This window comes from Castanea sativa, chromosome 8 (genome assembly GCF_040712315.1).
Source record: "Castanea sativa cultivar Marrone di Chiusa Pesio chromosome 8, ASM4071231v1".
NCBI lineage: Eukaryota > Viridiplantae > Streptophyta > Magnoliopsida > Fagales > Fagaceae > Castanea > Castanea sativa.
In genome coordinates, this window is record NC_134020.1 from 52,226,213 (window position 1) to 52,243,187 (window position 16,975).

At 35.9% G+C, this 16,975-nt stretch overlaps 2 protein-coding genes across 3 annotated transcripts; one reads left to right on the forward strand and one right to left on the reverse strand.

Moving 5' to 3' along the window:
• Positions 1-1,226: 1,226 nt before the first annotated feature.
• Positions 1,227-7,982, forward strand: LOC142607904 (nuclear transcription factor Y subunit A-1-like). Of its 2 annotated transcripts, XM_075779564.1 has the most exons (6): positions 1,227-1,486; positions 3,172-3,467; positions 3,615-3,730; positions 3,930-4,001; positions 6,497-6,661; positions 7,244-7,982. In XM_075779564.1, the coding sequence occupies exons 2-6, from the start codon at positions 3,221-3,223 to the stop codon at positions 7,652-7,654; spliced, it is 1,011 nt and encodes a 336-aa protein (XP_075635679.1). In that variant the 5' UTR covers positions 1,227-1,486; positions 3,172-3,220; the 3' UTR covers positions 7,655-7,982. The 2 variants fall into 2 exon arrangements, with proteins under 2 accessions (XP_075635679.1, XP_075635680.1); XM_075779565.1 differs by lacking the exons at positions 1,227-1,486; positions 3,172-3,467 and having other exon boundaries at positions 3,622-3,730; positions 3,866-4,001.
• Positions 7,983-10,091: 2,109 nt separating this feature from the next.
• LOC142607878 (uncharacterized) lies at positions 10,092-16,769 on the reverse strand. The gene is made up of 5 exons (XM_075779537.1): positions 16,528-16,769; positions 14,387-14,701; positions 12,440-12,644; positions 10,606-10,834; positions 10,092-10,506 (listed from the first exon to the last, which is right to left on the reverse strand). Exons 1-5 carry the CDS (start codon positions 16,624-16,626, stop codon positions 10,242-10,244), a joined length of 1,113 nt encoding a protein of 370 aa, XP_075635652.1. The 5' UTR covers positions 16,627-16,769; the 3' UTR covers positions 10,092-10,241.
• Between the last annotated feature and the right edge of the window lie 206 nt (positions 16,770-16,975).

The following is a 16,975-nucleotide window of genomic DNA, read 5'->3' on the forward strand; positions in this document are numbered from 1 at the left end:
CAATAACAGCTAACCACCTATGATTTGTTGCGAAAATATTGTAAAAATATTGTGGACGTAGCACATCTCAATCTAAAATACATTAAACCAAAATCTCAACCAAATTACTTAGCGTGCATTTGGTAAGGAATTATTGTGCGTTTGTGTTTGGTAAGAAATTATTATGCGTTTGCGTTTTTTGCTAGGTCCCATGACACTGTTTATGGCCCAGCCAAAAACCCAACAAAATCGTTGATAAGCAACACTGTTCACGACCCACAACACTATTCAATATTAAAAACTATTTTGCTGTTACAATGTTTTCAATAATAAGTTTTTACTTTTCAGCAAATAAACTGTATCTAAATAGACCATTAACTACCATGAAACATGATCCCACAAGTTGAGATAGTAACTATACATATTTTAGAATCACTTTCAATCACAAAATGAGATGCTTCTACTTTGTAACTAATCACAAATCTTAGTTACTTACACTCATACATACGTGAAAGATGTATTACCACTACACAAGACAATTGCATGCTTCCTATGAATTGTGACATTACTTTTGGAATTGACATTTCTCCTAATAAGTCATAATGACCACCAAGAATATTGGCAAAAAAAAACACTAAAACAAATAATCACTAATGATACTATATATAATAAGATAATGACCACTACTATAAATCATCATAAATCACCCATTCCTCACCGGCATGTAAGCACAAACATTCTCACTTCATTAAACCAAAATAATAATAAAAATTTAATCAACCAAATTTTTTTCTACCTAAAATAAATTATAATTAAAAAAAATGAGACACGTGTCCTACGATGCTGTGATTTCTGTCTTAGTGTGGGCCCCACACTCGCGCCACGCGTTTCCCGGACTTTGCTAGTCAAGTGCGTGTCACGTGGGGCACACATTTTTTTATTTTTTTATATATATTTTTTGATAACCTCACCGAGGCGAACGTTTCTCAATTCCTAAGTTTTCAACCGGGAACCTGCTATCACCGTTTCCCCCTAATTTCCAACACACACCTCCCGAATTCCCAATCACAAACAGGAAAAAAAAAACAAAAAAAACCCCCTAACAACCGGACAAGCCGAGATCCCGGTCACCAAACCTCCACGTGTCGAACGTATAAACAGGTTTAACCGAAGTAGGTCCCACACTTTTGGTGACGCATGGTTGTGACGCAAACAAAAAACCTTTTACTCTGTCTCTCTGTCTCTCTGTGTCTCTCTCTCTTTCTCTCTCTAAAAAACAATACAAGAAGCTCCTTAATCTAGTATAGTGCTGTTCTAATTCTTTCTCACACAGTGTGAGAGAGAGAGAGAAAAAGAAGTGCATAGAAATTAGATTGACCCTTTTGGATTCTATTAGATTCTCAAAGGAGGACCAAAAATTTAGGGTTTTTTTTGTTTTTTGTTTTTTGTTTTTGGTTAGCTTCTCTTCTCTATCTCTCTCTCTCTGTTGGTTTTTGCACAGAGTAAAGTAAGTTCTCAGATTCTCTACACTTAATTTGGTTAAAGATTGTGACTTTGTGAATTTTTTTGATGTGGGGTTGTGTTTTTGGATTATGGGTATGTTTGTTTGTTTGAATTTTTTTTTTTTTTTTTTTTTGGTTTTTTGTTCTGGGTTTTTTGAAAAATTGGGTGTTGGGTGGGAATTCTGTGTTGTTTTGTTGGATTTGGTTTGGGTTTTGGGGGATTTGGGAATGGATTAGGTGATTGGGTTGTTTGCATGTGGGAATTGGGGGGTGGGGGGAGGGGGGGGGTTGTGGGTTCTGTTTGGTTGCTGTGAAAGTGTGTTGAATTGGGGGAATTCTAGGTGTAGAAGGGTGATTGTGGACTTGAAATGATTAATTTGATAAATTTGTTTTAGTTGGGGGTGAAATTTGAGTTTTTTGTCATGGGGAGTTGACGAATCTTGACTTTGATAGTGTGGAAATTGATTTCATTGGGAGTTGGGAGTTTTGGGTTATGTTCTGTTTGGTTGTTGAGAATATGGTAAATTAATGTGTAAGTAAGATTTTGAATTGCTTTAGTGGTTAAATTAGTTAAATTGTGTAAGAAGTTAAGGAAAAAATAACAATAATTACTTGGGAAATAGCTGGGAATCAATGCATCAGGTTTCTGGATTACTTGGTTGGACTTGAAGAATCTGAATTTGATAGCATGAAAATAGATTTCAAGATGAGCTTTGTATGTGAAGTTTATTTGTTCTGCTTGGCTTGGTTTTTTGAAATTCATGGATTGGAAATCGAGATCATGAGTTTTTTGTTTTAAATTATTCGTTTGGTGTCCAGAAAAAAACATCTACTTAATTGAGCTTGATACAACTAGATACTGATAATTCTGGTGAATGATGGGCCTTGATGGTATGATATTAGAGGTGTTTGCTTTATGTGTAGTATATATCATGGTTTCCCATGTATTCTTTTGATTGTGAGTCGTTTTGCTATTTGGTCAATTTGGGTAAGTTATCAGCTTGCATACCTTTAGCCTTAATTTGGTCAAGTTTTCTCTCACATTATGCAACATCCTTTCCTCTTTCCATCCAAATTACATCTGTAACTAAGCTGATCCACTTGCGATTTGCTAGGTCTCAGCTTAGTAAAAGGTTAGGATTTGGTTTTCTTATTGAGTCAAATGGTTTCCATCTGCACAATGATTGTGCAAGTTTCTGATTGGCATTGAAACCTTGAGAAAGAGGAGCTCCTCTTCTCAATGGTTGTATGAAGATCTAACTTGGGTTTCAAGTCTTGAGAGTTGCAGGAGTTAGTCTTCTTCTTAGAGGTTGAAACCAGGAAGGATACTGGGGATTTCCCAATTTAGTCTTGTGAGTTTTGAATAGGATGTTTAGTGAGTGCACTGTGCATAAATAGCGTGTGGGTTCTCCACCTTGTGCCAATAAAAAAAATCTGAAAGGCTGGGGAGTTTGGTGAGCTTGCGACTGCTTGCATGCTCAATGAGCTCCCCCCCAGTTCGTCTCATTTATCCATTACATTGTGGCTGCAATCTATGTCACTTTCATCTATGATTAATTTCTTCAGTTAGTTGGGTGACCATGATTTTAGAGTAATTGAGGTCCTGTTACCAGTATATCTGCTTTATGCTTGTTTATGTGAAAACTCTTGAGCTGTATTTTGCTGACTTCAGGTTATTTTCTTTCTACAGTTATAGAAGGAATACAGAGACCTGTACTTTTTGAAGGAATTTGGAAGGTATGCAGTCAAAGTCTGAAAATGGAAATCGACTAGAACCTGATTCACATGCCATTCCACCAACAAGTGTCTATCCTGAACCTTGGTATCATGCTATGACAAGGGGAAATATATCCAATTCGTCTTCATTTGAATGCCCAAATGGTGGTTCAGAGTCGAACGATGGTCAATCATATTCAAACGGTAGACTGAATGGGGAAGATGACGATGGCACCAAAGAATCACAGAATACTGCTTCTTCACGTTCAGGTGCTTAAAATGGTTGTGCTAAGAATTTTAACAAAAGAGTGTTACAAATAGACTGTTTGCTATGAGGTTCTGATTGATCTGTGAGCTTTCTTTCTATGAGATTTAGCAATTTTTGTGGTACTAAAAAGGACTTTATTTCTAATTCAGCTGGAAATAATGGACAAGAACAACAGAATGTGCAGCATGTTGCATCCAATGCTCCTTCTAGGCGTGATGAATGCCTCACACAACCTCCCCAGCTTGAACTTGTTGGTCACTCAATTGTAAGTGTGTTTTCTTTTAGAACCATCCTCCCCCCTCCCCCCAAAACGAAAAAGGAATCTTGCCCCATCAAAGTCCAATCATGATAATTGATCAAGACTGTTGGACTGAAGATTCTGCTTAATGTATAAAATTAGAAGCTCGTACTTACATGCTTTTGGAGCAGAAGGGATTCCTAGCTTTGTTGCAATTCTTTTGCAGGCATGCGCATCAAATCCATATCAGGATCAATATTATGGGGGAATGATAGCAGCTTATGGGCATCAGCCTTATGTAAGATCCATTTATTTTTGTCATTTATGATTGACTAATAGTGTCTTCTTGATTGTCTTTCCCCTTTTTCACTCTAAATAATTAAACAATGCTCCTGAGGTGTATATGTTGTGTGACCTGGTTACAACATTCTTAGGAAGTTGATTCCAATTATGACATGTTGCATCCAATGTATCAACTTATGAAATTTTGTACTTTAGTTTTCTTACTAAGGATATATGAGAGACAATATCAAGTTACACCGCGTAACTGTTTGTTAATGTTACGCCAATCAATAACTTTTTACTAGACTAGGATTACACATTCTCATTCCTCTTAACATGCACACCAAATTTCATATTAATCAAAGGCTCTACTTACTAGTTGATCCATCATGTTTTGTGTATGATTTTAAAATACAGAACTCTTGAAATTTAAACATTTTATAGGAGATAGTTATTGATTTCTGATTTTCTTAAAATTTTGCAAGCATAAAGTGTATAAAGAGAAAATGTAATCCAACAATAGATTTGTCAAAACACACACCCAATCAAATATTATTACCTACAAACCGGTTTGGAGGTAATCTTTCTCCAACCCACTATGAGGCAGTTGAAAAGATCATCCGTGTGTAGTTTTTGTCACATGATGACTTTTTTAATGAATCATGTGACTTGTTCAATACACATGAATAGTGGGTTGGAGTAGATTCTTCCAAATTGGTTTAGAGATGAACCCTGTCCTATATATATATATATATATATATATATATATATATATATATATATATATATATATATTCTATTTCGGCAACATTTGAGGAACATGTTCCTTGGTTTTTTGTTTTCTTATACGTTTTCTGTTGGCTAATTTTCAGTTTTAAGCTTTGGGTCAATTATTCAATTACATATATTGTTGTGAAATGGTAAGATGGTGTTTTGGCTGTTTGGAGGACATGAACTGGGGCCTGGGTAGGATCTTTCTCAGTTAATGGGTTTGTGGAACTTTAGAGGGATTGATTACATCTTGGATTAGAATCAATATACACCATGTTTTATCATATGCAGAAAGGAACCATAAGGCATGGTTGAATGTTTTTATGGAATATCGTTATAGGTGTTACTCAGAGATAAGAATATAGACCTTGATACTCAGTTATGAAGCAATATGGTCTTGTTGGTATGGTAAGATTCCCAGTCAATGGATATGGAGGATGGATGATGTTCTTAGCAACCTCTAACTCTTGTTGGGAAACGAACTAAGCAAATAATGAGTCACTAAGCAGCGCTCAGGTTAGCTAATTATGAGTGGTCTCATAACATGCCCCCATGATTTTACTGCCTTCTCTTATTTCAGAATTAAATTTTGAGAGAGCAAGGGGGGATCATGCACTCGGTTACTTAACTACAAGTCTACAACTATATTCTCTTGTGAGAACTTCAATGAACAATGCAACATGCTTTTTAAACTACAAAACGTTAATGTAAAATCATTTGAACTGCTACCCATTTATTTGGAATTTTGCTTATCTAAAACTTTAAGATCAGTCACTGGTATAAAATATTTGGCCTTCCAGTTCAATTCGGTACATCTTTTAGAGGACTCATATCTGTTAATAAATAATAATCATCTGGGCTACTGGAGTTGCCAACACTTTGTTCTGATAAATTCTTTTTTGACCAATACTAAGTATCTTGTCTTTTCCTTTCATTGCCTTCTTCTTTTTTCCTTTATAAATTTGTTTGGGAGAGGAATAACTTACATTTGGTTGGGAGATGACCTTCTTATTCACCACTGTGACCCTAAGAGATCGAAGACCTTCCCCTTTTTCATATTCATGTGATTTAAATATTTAGTAGTGTGTGGAATCTCTTCATTTATTTTTTTTTTAATTTTTTTTTTTTGCACTCAACTGTTATGCAGAATCAACATTATCATAAATATTATTTCCAAAAACTGGGTTGGGTAGGGAAAGGTGGCATGTTCGTGTTGTTGCTCCTTATGGTTTGGGTTAGTTGGGAAAGAATCTTGGGACCTGTAACATCCTTGTTAGAGGAAACTTCTTCCATAGGTTTTTTGAGGTGCTCAGCCTGCATAAAGTTCATCATTTAAGAATGTCCCCAGTTGAAGTACTTAAAATGCATGAAGTTAAGCCAAAAAAAGAAGAAGAATGAAGCTCAAGAACGCCCTTCATGGATGGCTTTTTACTTTTTCACTTGTTATTCTGTCATCTTGCTTGACTTGGCAGCAAAGAGAATATATCTGCTTAAATTTTTTTGTTTTCTGAAGTTTAGTATGTTTGTAGATTTAATCTTTCTGTTATTCAAGGACAGTTTAGCCATTACCCTTATGCTACAACCAAACAACAATGACAACAACAATGATAAGCTTGATAATGATAGTAACATTAATTTGTACTCTGTAGATAACATGACTTGTTATCTATGATATGCATCTTTTCTCTTGACCAATTTACTTGAACATGAAGTGGTCTAACATATCTTTGTAATGGTCAGGGTTATCCTCCTTTTCTCGGAATGCCTCATGCCAGAATGCCTTTGCCCCTCGAGATGGCACAAGAGCCTGTTTATGTGAATGCTAAACAGTACCAAGGTATTCTGAGGCGGAGACAGGCACGTGCTAAAGCCGAGCTTGAAAAGAAGTTGATAAAAGTTAGAAAGGTACGATGAATAATTGCCTTATCTTAGTTTTTCAATTTTGGTGCTGAATTTGTCTTAATAAATGCAGCTTGATATGATTTGTTGAGGTTATTATTGCTTCTGTAGTTGATAACTTGATATTACTTCGCCTCCAATAACTTTCTCTATTTAGAAGGGAAAATGCATTGCAAGGAGAAACATTTTCTTTGGCAACTCAAGTTTTTCAAATGTGCTCACAAAATTATCCTTGTATAATTGGAGCTTTTAACTTTCCACATGGGACACCGATTTTGTTGTGAGGGATAATGGGGAAGTGTAGATATTAAACTTTTGCCTTTCTTATGTAAGATGCATATTTTGGTTGTCCCTAATGATGTAAATTGGTATTTTCAGTGTGATGTGATAATCCTTTATTGAGATCTTTTCAGCTTAAACTGCTAGGATTGTTGTGTAAGGTTTTTTGAAGTACTGTTGTGATTGTCTTGTGAATTACTTATTTAGTATATATGCAATGAGCTTCCATGGTTAGGCATTAAGTGTATAGGTGTGTGTGCAATTTGAGCTTATCTCTATGTTATCTTGTTTATTTCCCATCTTCTGCAGCCATATCTTCACGAATCTAGGCATCAGCATGCTATGAGAAGGGAAAGGGGTACTGGAGGACGTTTTGCAAAGAAGACTGCTGCTGAAGCTGCAAATGAAGCCAAAGAAAAGGGCACAGGTTCTGGTCCAGCTCTCTCGTCACAGTCTGCAAGTTCATCTGGTTCTGAACCCTTGCTCACTGACTCTGCTGGAACATGGAATTCCTCCCATGGGCAACCAGAAGGAAGGCATAACGCACCTGAAGCTCACAATTATGTAAATGGTAGTGTTCACTACCAGAATCATAACAGCTTGCAGGCCTCATCATATCTACATGCTAGCGAAAGAGGTGAGGAAGGAGACCGTCCAGGCCAGCAGTGGGGAAGTATCTCCTCTAACCAGGCTTCACAGAGGCGTCTTGCCATCCAGTAAACCTGTGCTCTGGGGATTTGGGTGCCAAGATGGTGGATTGGACCCAACCCAGTTTGAATAGGATGTATTCCTTGTTTATCTGATGACAAACATTCTTGGCAATTTATATGTCAGGCGGCAAATCATTCTTGGCTTTTATATTATGCATGTGGCATGGATGAATAGTGGAGGAGATTGTTAATGGGCCGATATGACTTCCTAAGAAAAATCTCCAGATGCTTCAATCCTTCCTTCTTCCCATTTTTGCTCTTTGTACAGATAAAGATTAGATAACTCAAAGTTTGCCTTTAACTCTCGGTTAATGCAGAAACCAACTTGTTTGATAGTAGTCTTGACCTTTGTGTTGTCTGTGTTTTTATGTTGCTTATAGGATTTGATTTGTGGTTTATTGTTCAACATGAAGAGTTGGAACTTTGATTTTTCATTTGACTCGTAGGCGGTTCAAGACCCTCATGGGCCAAATTGGTAGCCATTCTGGCATGCACATATATGCATGCATGCAATGTGTATAGGAAAGCTTTGCATGTGTCACAAAAGTGATATAATCATATTGGAAGGTGATCTGGGTTTGACATCTGTTGTGTGAAATTCTTCAATGATCCACAACTTTGGTTGTTGGCATTCTAGTAATAATTTGTGTTATGGTAGTGAATCCTCAAGTCAGATTCACAGCAATAAGAGACCCGATGAACTGATAGCGTGAAAGCTCAAAGTTGTGAAAGCTCAAATTTGGTAAATATTAATTATATGGGCTAAACTTAGTACACAATTCTGTGTTAGGTTCTCTAATTGAATTCAATAATGCTGTTGCATTAATAATACATCAAATTAGGTGTTATCTTCTCTAAGAGCATTCCCATCAAGGGAAGTAAAATTTTTAGCATATACTACCTCAAAACACTACTTTTTAGCTTTTAACATCTCACTTTATAATACATCATACGTCAAAAATTTTATTTTTTTTACCACTTCATTTAAATATTATTATTTTTATTCTGTTTCTTTCTCTCTGTCTCTCCTTTTCTCTGAAAACCCACCACTTTCTTTGCAAACCCACACCCACAGCTAGCCGCTGCTAGCCACCACCATCGAAAACAAAAATAAAAAATAAAACCACCCGCTAGCGCCACCACAGCTACAACAACTGTCACTACCACCCACAACCATGACCACTAACCACCAAAATCATAACCAAATCGCAAACCCAAACCCACAACCTCATCACCATTCACCACCAACAACCGGAAAAAGAAAAAGAAAAACAACCCTTCAAAATCACAACCAAATTACAAACCCACAACCTCATCACCACCAACAATCGGAAAAGGAAAAAGAAAAACAATCACCGATAGAGACCCACGCCGAACTCTTAGTTGATGACCCACACCGATCTACCCTCAACGTCGATGCCCACGCCGGTTAGAGATCTATGAACCCAGACCCACAAAATCAAATCACCCTGCCGTCAAGCTCTACCTCCATGTGAAGAGCATTTATTGTCCAGTGACGATTGGGCTTTGAAGTTTTGACCAATAAATCTTGGAGGGGAGGAGCTCAAACTATGAAATTGAGAGAAACAAAAGCTACGGGGAAAGAGAGAAGAGGAAAGAGAAGAAAGAAGAGAAATAAAAAATAAAGGAAAAAGTGACCGGGAATAAAATATAATTTTTCATTTAAGATTTATTCTACAATGAGCTTGTATTGATACAAGTTCACTGTAGTGTGTATCAAAAAAATTTCCATTTGAAATCTTTGATGGAGTGGTTTTTTTGTGTTTTGATGGTAAAATAGCATATACCACTTTTAGCATCCTTAATGGGAATGCTCTAAGGATAATAAAGTTCAACCATGTGATTCATCATCGATCAAATCGTTAAATCTAATCAAATGAATTGAAGGAATTAAACCTAAAGAATTGTACTTAAGTTTTGTCTTAATCATATTGGTCTCTGGAAATATACGTATCCTGCCTCAAAGCCATCATAATAGTCAAATGTTTTGTCTTTAATCATATTGGTCTATGGAAATATACGTATCCTGTCTCAAAGCAGCCATCTTAATCATATTGGTATCTGGAAACATATATATCCTGTCTCAAAGCAGCCATAACAGTCAATAGAATGGTTAAATTCATCTCCCTAAGCAGAGTATATTTAAATCACTGAATTCATAGAATTGGAGATTCCACTCTCAACTCTCAAGTTCGTAACAAAAATCCATAATCCTGATGCAGTCCGGAAACTGTTAAACCTGTTCTCTCGTCCTCTAAAGAAAGTTGTCAAATGTATTAGAATTTCCTACTGTTTACAGTTAAATCTACAAAATGAGTTTCCCAATGCAAATGGGAGGGCTTCTACACATCAAAAAAGTAATTCAGTGGGTCCGCTGAGCATAAAGCAAGAACATAATAGCGTACTGATATATAAAGCAACCTAAATTAAAAGTATAATCAGTATCTATAAACACTATTAAAAGGCTCATATTTGAAACCAACTACATTATTGTAACCGTTTGATACAAGGTTTTACACTCAAAATCATAAAACAAAAAACCAAAAGGGAAGAAAAAAAAGCATATAGTCTATATATCATATGTGATCATCATGTTTATGTTGTTCAGCATCTTCTACATTTTCAATAACGTCTGCCTCATACTGTTCTGTGTCGGTTTCTTCAACTTTGCTGCTGGGTGGAACCCCTTCCTCTGGACTCGTTTTGCCAGCATCTGAAAAACTGTCATCTTGCTCTGTGGCGTTAATCACAGTTGGCTGCTTCTCCATCATCCCAGACAGAGCCAATCTAGGAGACCACTCGAGAACATCATCAATTATGTTTGATACCCGCTTTTGATACCTGCAAAATTGATTAAATTGACACTTCAGGTCCATTCACAGAAGAAAGGCAGAAAAGTAGTGTTCCTTTAAGAGAAACTTTCATATATAAAGAACTAACCTTGCTCTAGCAGCCTCATCAGGAGCATGGTGCCTCAGTAGCAATATGACCAGAACAGCTACTACTGCATAGAAAAGCCTTGTCGTCCACTTGGGTCGCTCCTCCTCATCTTTCTTGGGCCAGAAACGGAATAATTCTCGCAATGTTGCTTCCTCAGCAAGGATGTTAGGGAAAAACCAAACACGTTTTCCAAGAACGATGTAAAGAGCACCAAAGACAGTAGCTCTCACTGCAAGTTAAAAAGAAATCACAATAAAATCCCAGTAGAAAAAAAATAAATAAATGGATGAAAACTGTCAGAATGATAATTTTACATCAAGTAAAGAAAACAGAAAAGTGTATAAATGGTTTTATCCAACCTTAGAGTCAAGTGAACAAGATAAACATAAACCACAAAACATGAAGCTTTAGAGTACGATGACACAAATAGTTGCAATCTTCCTCTTATACGCAGCATACTGATATGATAAATACTTCAAAAATGCTTTCTTAGATTTCATGACACCATATAGAGAAATGGTTTCCTAAGACATCAGACGAATTGATAAAAATTTAATGACTTCTGGAAAAAGAACATGCTGCAAGAGGGGATGCATATATACATATATATATATATATAGTCATAAAATCTGTACTTAGGTGACTGCACTGCGGGGCAACAATAAAATTCATCAATGATAAGAAAGTACATATTAACCTCTTAAATAAACCATTGAAAAACCAAAAGGTGAGGGCCAAAGTCAAAAGATATCCACAAATCCAGATAGGAGTAATGGGTGGCATCAATACCAACGAAAAGGATAATTATACGAATTGGAACCCAAAATCTACACTGTACAGCAATTCCCAATCACAATTCAAAGCATTTCAAAGAGAACCACCACCAACAGACCCACAAATCTATCGATGCTAAATGCCTCCCTACAATATGTACCATCGTTTCTTCAGAAACGGCTCTCTTAATCAATTGGTCTCAAATTACAAAATTAGAGAACCAAAAAAAATCCAAAATAATGCTGTCAAAACTTTCTTTTAGAGCAGCACCTTGCGCTAAAAGTGACCTCTATCAAATAAGTAACTATTTCAGATGAAACAGTAACTCATACTAAGCCATCAAAAAGTGGTACTTTTATTTATACAGCAAACACAAATATTGGTCAAGAAGGAAGATTATTCAGAGTGAGCACTAAGGAGGCATGCCCAATTTAGTGTAATAATTGAAGTCAATGCATCTCACTGGACTTGGCTAAATGGTTGGCCTTTAAGGTTTGACAGCCAAATAAGAAATCCAAGTATTGACAATAGTTGTCCACTAAAGCATTAATGCTACAAAATATTACTTACTTGCACCTTTGCTTTTCATTTTTAATCAAAAAAAAGTGTAAAAATACTTCTTGCAATTGAATCAACAGTGAAAGTGGGGCCAATGACCAAACAAAATTTAACAAGAAAATAAAAACCAAAACTACCACAAGGTATTCAAAATTTCGTATTTTGCAGGGAGAACAACAGGTTACACTACCAACATAACAATGGCACTGATGTAGGGCCACATTTAACATAATTATTACGTATAATACACTACCTCCTAAAACAAATTAAATTGCAAATGTATGCTGGTGGCCTAATATGACAGACATGCATAATCATCAATTTGTAGCAGTTATAATGACAAATTGGTGCAAAGTAAACTGGTAATGGCTACCTATCACCAAAAATATAAAAAAGGATAATGGTTTACTTCAAACTAGCACCTAACACTGTAACAACTTTCTACAAATGACCTGCAATACATGGAGAACAATATAATATAAATAAATGCAAAAGAACTTACCCAAAAGTAGTGACAGGATAAGTGCTAAAACGCCTGCGCAAGAGTAGAGTATTAGTATCTTGCACCGATGGGGATACACAGGAAACAAGCAAATTGCTAGTGTCAACACAGGCCAGAAAAATGAGAGAAGAGTCTGCCAAAGGGGCCTCCTTTTTACAAATGTCCATGCAAAAAAGGCATCAACTTCAGAAAATACTTGATGATCCTGCAAAATAGAGTCCAATATTGATAACTTCACTTACAGAAAAAATCAGAAAATGTTCTAAGTTCTAACTTCCTAGATAAGGTAAAGTCCATAATGAAATGCTCTTTAAAATGATGGTGATATCATTCAAAAGGTATGCATTCAAGACTCTGGATGGTCTGCTCAAGTAATCCTCCCATTTTCTCCCCAAACTTATCATCAAATTACCAATCTTTTTCTTTCAACAAGTGTAACATTTCATCTCTATGCGAAGCAAGATGATTAAATAGATAAGAAATTACAACAGAAGAAAGAGTCCTTACATAAAAAAAATAGACACAACCAACATTCTAGAGGCCTTGTATTCTGAACACTCAACTAGTCACCTTACATGGTCTCAAAGAAATTCTATTAGAACCACTAAGACTTGATGCACAAAATAGGCCTGAGCTCTAAGGAATCAACCAACTATGTTGATAGTAGTAGTGTATTCATAGTAGGGTTAAAATATTTTTTAATTTGGGTTTTATTTACAAGTTATGGCCAAGTTGTATTCAAGGGAAAAACTGTACTACCATTCTTGCTACATGAGGATATTTTTGGTAGTTTAGTTTAATCTAGAATATTCTAGGAGATCCTAATTCCCAAATTTCTTAGGTTTTACTTTCTTTGAGTCCAAGTTAGTCTATCATTAGGTTTTTAGTATACTATTTAAACTAGAAGTCCTAATAAAGTACAAAAAAGAGTCCATATACATATATATATATATATACACACGCATATGCTCAATTTACTCAAAGAAGAGATTGAGCTGATTAATAATATATCGAGTGTTTTTCAGTATTGAGGCATGTTGGTCTTATTTTTCTCTTCTTTTTCGATGTTCAATGGTCAGGGGTGGGGGGATTTGAAACCTGGATTTCTCTGTTGGAAACACCAAGAACTGTTAGTTGAGCTAAAGGCTCTTGGCGCTGGTCTTATTGTTCTCTTTCTCTTCTCTTTCTTGTTTTACTGTTCATACAGTTCCTAAACACCATAGATTTCTCTCTTTTCTTCTTCCTTACGATAATCCCAAATCAAGTCCTTCCTTTACCTACAAGGCTCTAGGCATTGGTCTTACGGTTCTCTCTCCTCTTCCTGGTGCTACTGTTCATACAGCACCTTAACACCATATATTTCTCTCTTTTCCTTCTTCCTTACAATCCCAAATCAAGCCCCTCCTCATACCCATCAAAGACCTAAAAACTTCACATACTTTCTCTATCAAATTGCCATCAAAACTCATTAAACCCTGGACAATTGTAAGCCCTGACCCTTTCTTCTACAACTCTAAACCATAAATCCACAAATCCTCTTAAACCTACACCACAAGCACACACAGACAAATTCCCCCATTTGTCTTAAGTCAATAGGCTAGTTGTAAAGCAATGATCTATTCATTGTATAAAGATTTGGAATATCATTACCATGTACAATGTGGACAATTTCAAGATTAGGACTTTTGATGGTGTTGAGACTTGAGAATCTTTGGGCAATTATGTCTTTTCAAGATCTATGAATGGATGACTATTTTGTCTTTTTATATTTTATATCATTTGAATTTGTGATTGTAATTATTCAGAAGTAGCTCCTATCACATTTTATTGAAGCTATTTTATTAACACCCCCCCCCCCACCCCACCCCACCCCCCCCCACCCTAAAAAAGAAAAAAGAGATACATATCAAAATATTTAAATCTTACATGTAAATCAAAATAACATACCGAGAAAATCTCTAAATGTGCTGGCCATGTAGACAATTTTTTCTTCCCAGGACGAACAGTTTTCACCACACGATCACAACGGGCTAAAAGATTCTTTCTTAACAAAGCATTAGCAATATCATCAGCTTCTAGATTCTTATCTGATTCTAGAATATCTTTGACCTCTGGATGATTTCTCAAAAAGCTAACAAAATCTTTCCCTCTAAAGTACTCAACACGAGTCTCCTGTAAAACAGCCCATCTAGACACCAAATCCTTATGGTCTCTAACCTTCTCGGCAAACAGCTGATACACATCCTTCTGAGCAGCTTGTTTCTGAAAAGAAAAATATACTCTCAGAAAAAATGAAATGACATGCAAACCTATATATTATTATCAGAAGTCAGATATACTCAGCAATGCACATCCTTCCTGAAAAAATAGGTACCAAAATACACCGGATAGAAACTAGCATCAAGCCTACAAGATAAAAAACACTGCAACAACATAATAGAACAATAAACAGAGAATGCACTTTCAAAAGCCCCTCACAAACCAGATAAATGAACATAAATTAAAACCATTAACACAAGGCATCCCTGCACCCTAAGCAACCTCACTCTTAGTCCATCACACTATAATACATGTGGTCATTGAGTCATTCTCACAAATTTGGAAATCAATTACTTACTCACAGTTCTCTCCTATTGGGTAATCATTTATGCTGTTTGGCTGCTAACGAACCTAACAACAACAATAAACACTAAATTTCTGGCCACATTACATCATACTCAGTTGCCATTATCTCATTGTTTCAAAATGACAATTGTATTAGGCAGTTCAATGGGTTTTTCAATCTCAAGTTATCATCTTTTAACCGGTCAATTCAATTCCTACCCTATTCCTACCTTTTCAGCCACCAAACCAAACATTAGAGACAAATTAACACCTTTAAACTTAATGTACACACCAATTGACAATTCCAACCCCTGATTTCCACTCGTACACATACACATAAACGTAAACATCCATGAATGTCTATTCACATATGTATCATTGCACAATAACATTCAAGTGTCAAAATCCTCTCAAGTCTCAAACATTTTCATTCACATCATATACATGTGTGTGTGTGTGAGTGTGTGTGTGTGTGAATGAAACCCCAGATCAGAGATAGAGAGGGGGAACCCTAGGACAAGATAAACAAAATACAACCACATATGAAAACCAATTAATATAAGGCTTCCCAGCACCCTAAGCATTCTCACTCTTACTCCAGCACAATATAATGCGCATTACAATTCACTTCAATTCAAAAATCAGTTATGTACTTTCAGTTCTCTATACCAAGAACAAATTGGATCTAAACAAGTTTCCTAATGAACCCCTTCACGTCCATATGAATTTCTAACTTCACAGAACCTCCATACCAATTTTCCATTTTTTATTATCAAATCACACGGAGCCTTTGGTACTACTACTACTACTACTACTACTCTTATTTCACTCCATCCAAGAACTTCCATATCGTTGGTGTGATTCCGCGATCTGAACGCGATACATCTTCAGAATGAAAATAGAGTGGAAACATGGGTTGGCTTTTACACTCAACAACAGACACTAAAATTCTGGTCCCCATTACTACCTACTCATACCCCATTATTTCGTCATTTGAGACCAACGATCGTATTAGGCACCTTATATGGGTTTTTCATTCTCAAGTTCTCATATTTAAGACTATTCACTTAAATTGCTATCCTATTTCTACTTTCTCGGCCACCAAACCAAACCTTAGACACAATTTAACTCCTTTACATGTAAAGCACACCAATTGACAATTCCAAACCGCATTTACACACACACACACACACGAACTTTAACATCCACGAATGTCTGCTCATACATAAATGTATGCACAAACAAAATCCAAGTGTCAAAAACACTTACATTCACAATATATGCCACAATAAATTAAAAAAAAACACCCATTTACACTAACCAAAAAGCAAAAACAAAAAACACCCATTTGCAGTTATCAAAAAACAAAAATAAAAAACACCCATTTACACATTTTGCTTGTTTCACATACACACAGTATAAACACATACAAATTATACATGAATGAAACCCTAGATCAGAGACAAGAGAGAAAGAAGGAAAACCCTAGGTGGGGTATCGGAGTTGGGATCTCTGGAACCGTTTTGGATGGCAGCTGAAGATCTTCGGACCCTTTTCTTCTCTGCACCTCCAGATTTCTTCATATCTCACTCTCTCTCTCTCTCTCTCTGTCTCTGTCTCTGTGTATGTGTGTGTCTCTGTGTTTTTTTTCTGTGTATGTGTTTGTGTTATGAACAATTTAGGTACTATATTGAAAATTAGATTTTAGAGAACAGAACATTTATGAAGTCTAATGCTGGTAAAACTCTTATTTACTAAATACAGTTTCTTTTTGGACCAATCAACACTTGACACGTCAGTTTATAACGTTGTTGGGCCCTAACATTTCATGACAGACAGACAGGTTTCTTGTTTTGGGTAATATTGTTGTATTATATATTATCAAAAAATAAAAATATTTGGTGTATTATAAAATTTATAACTTATAGTTAT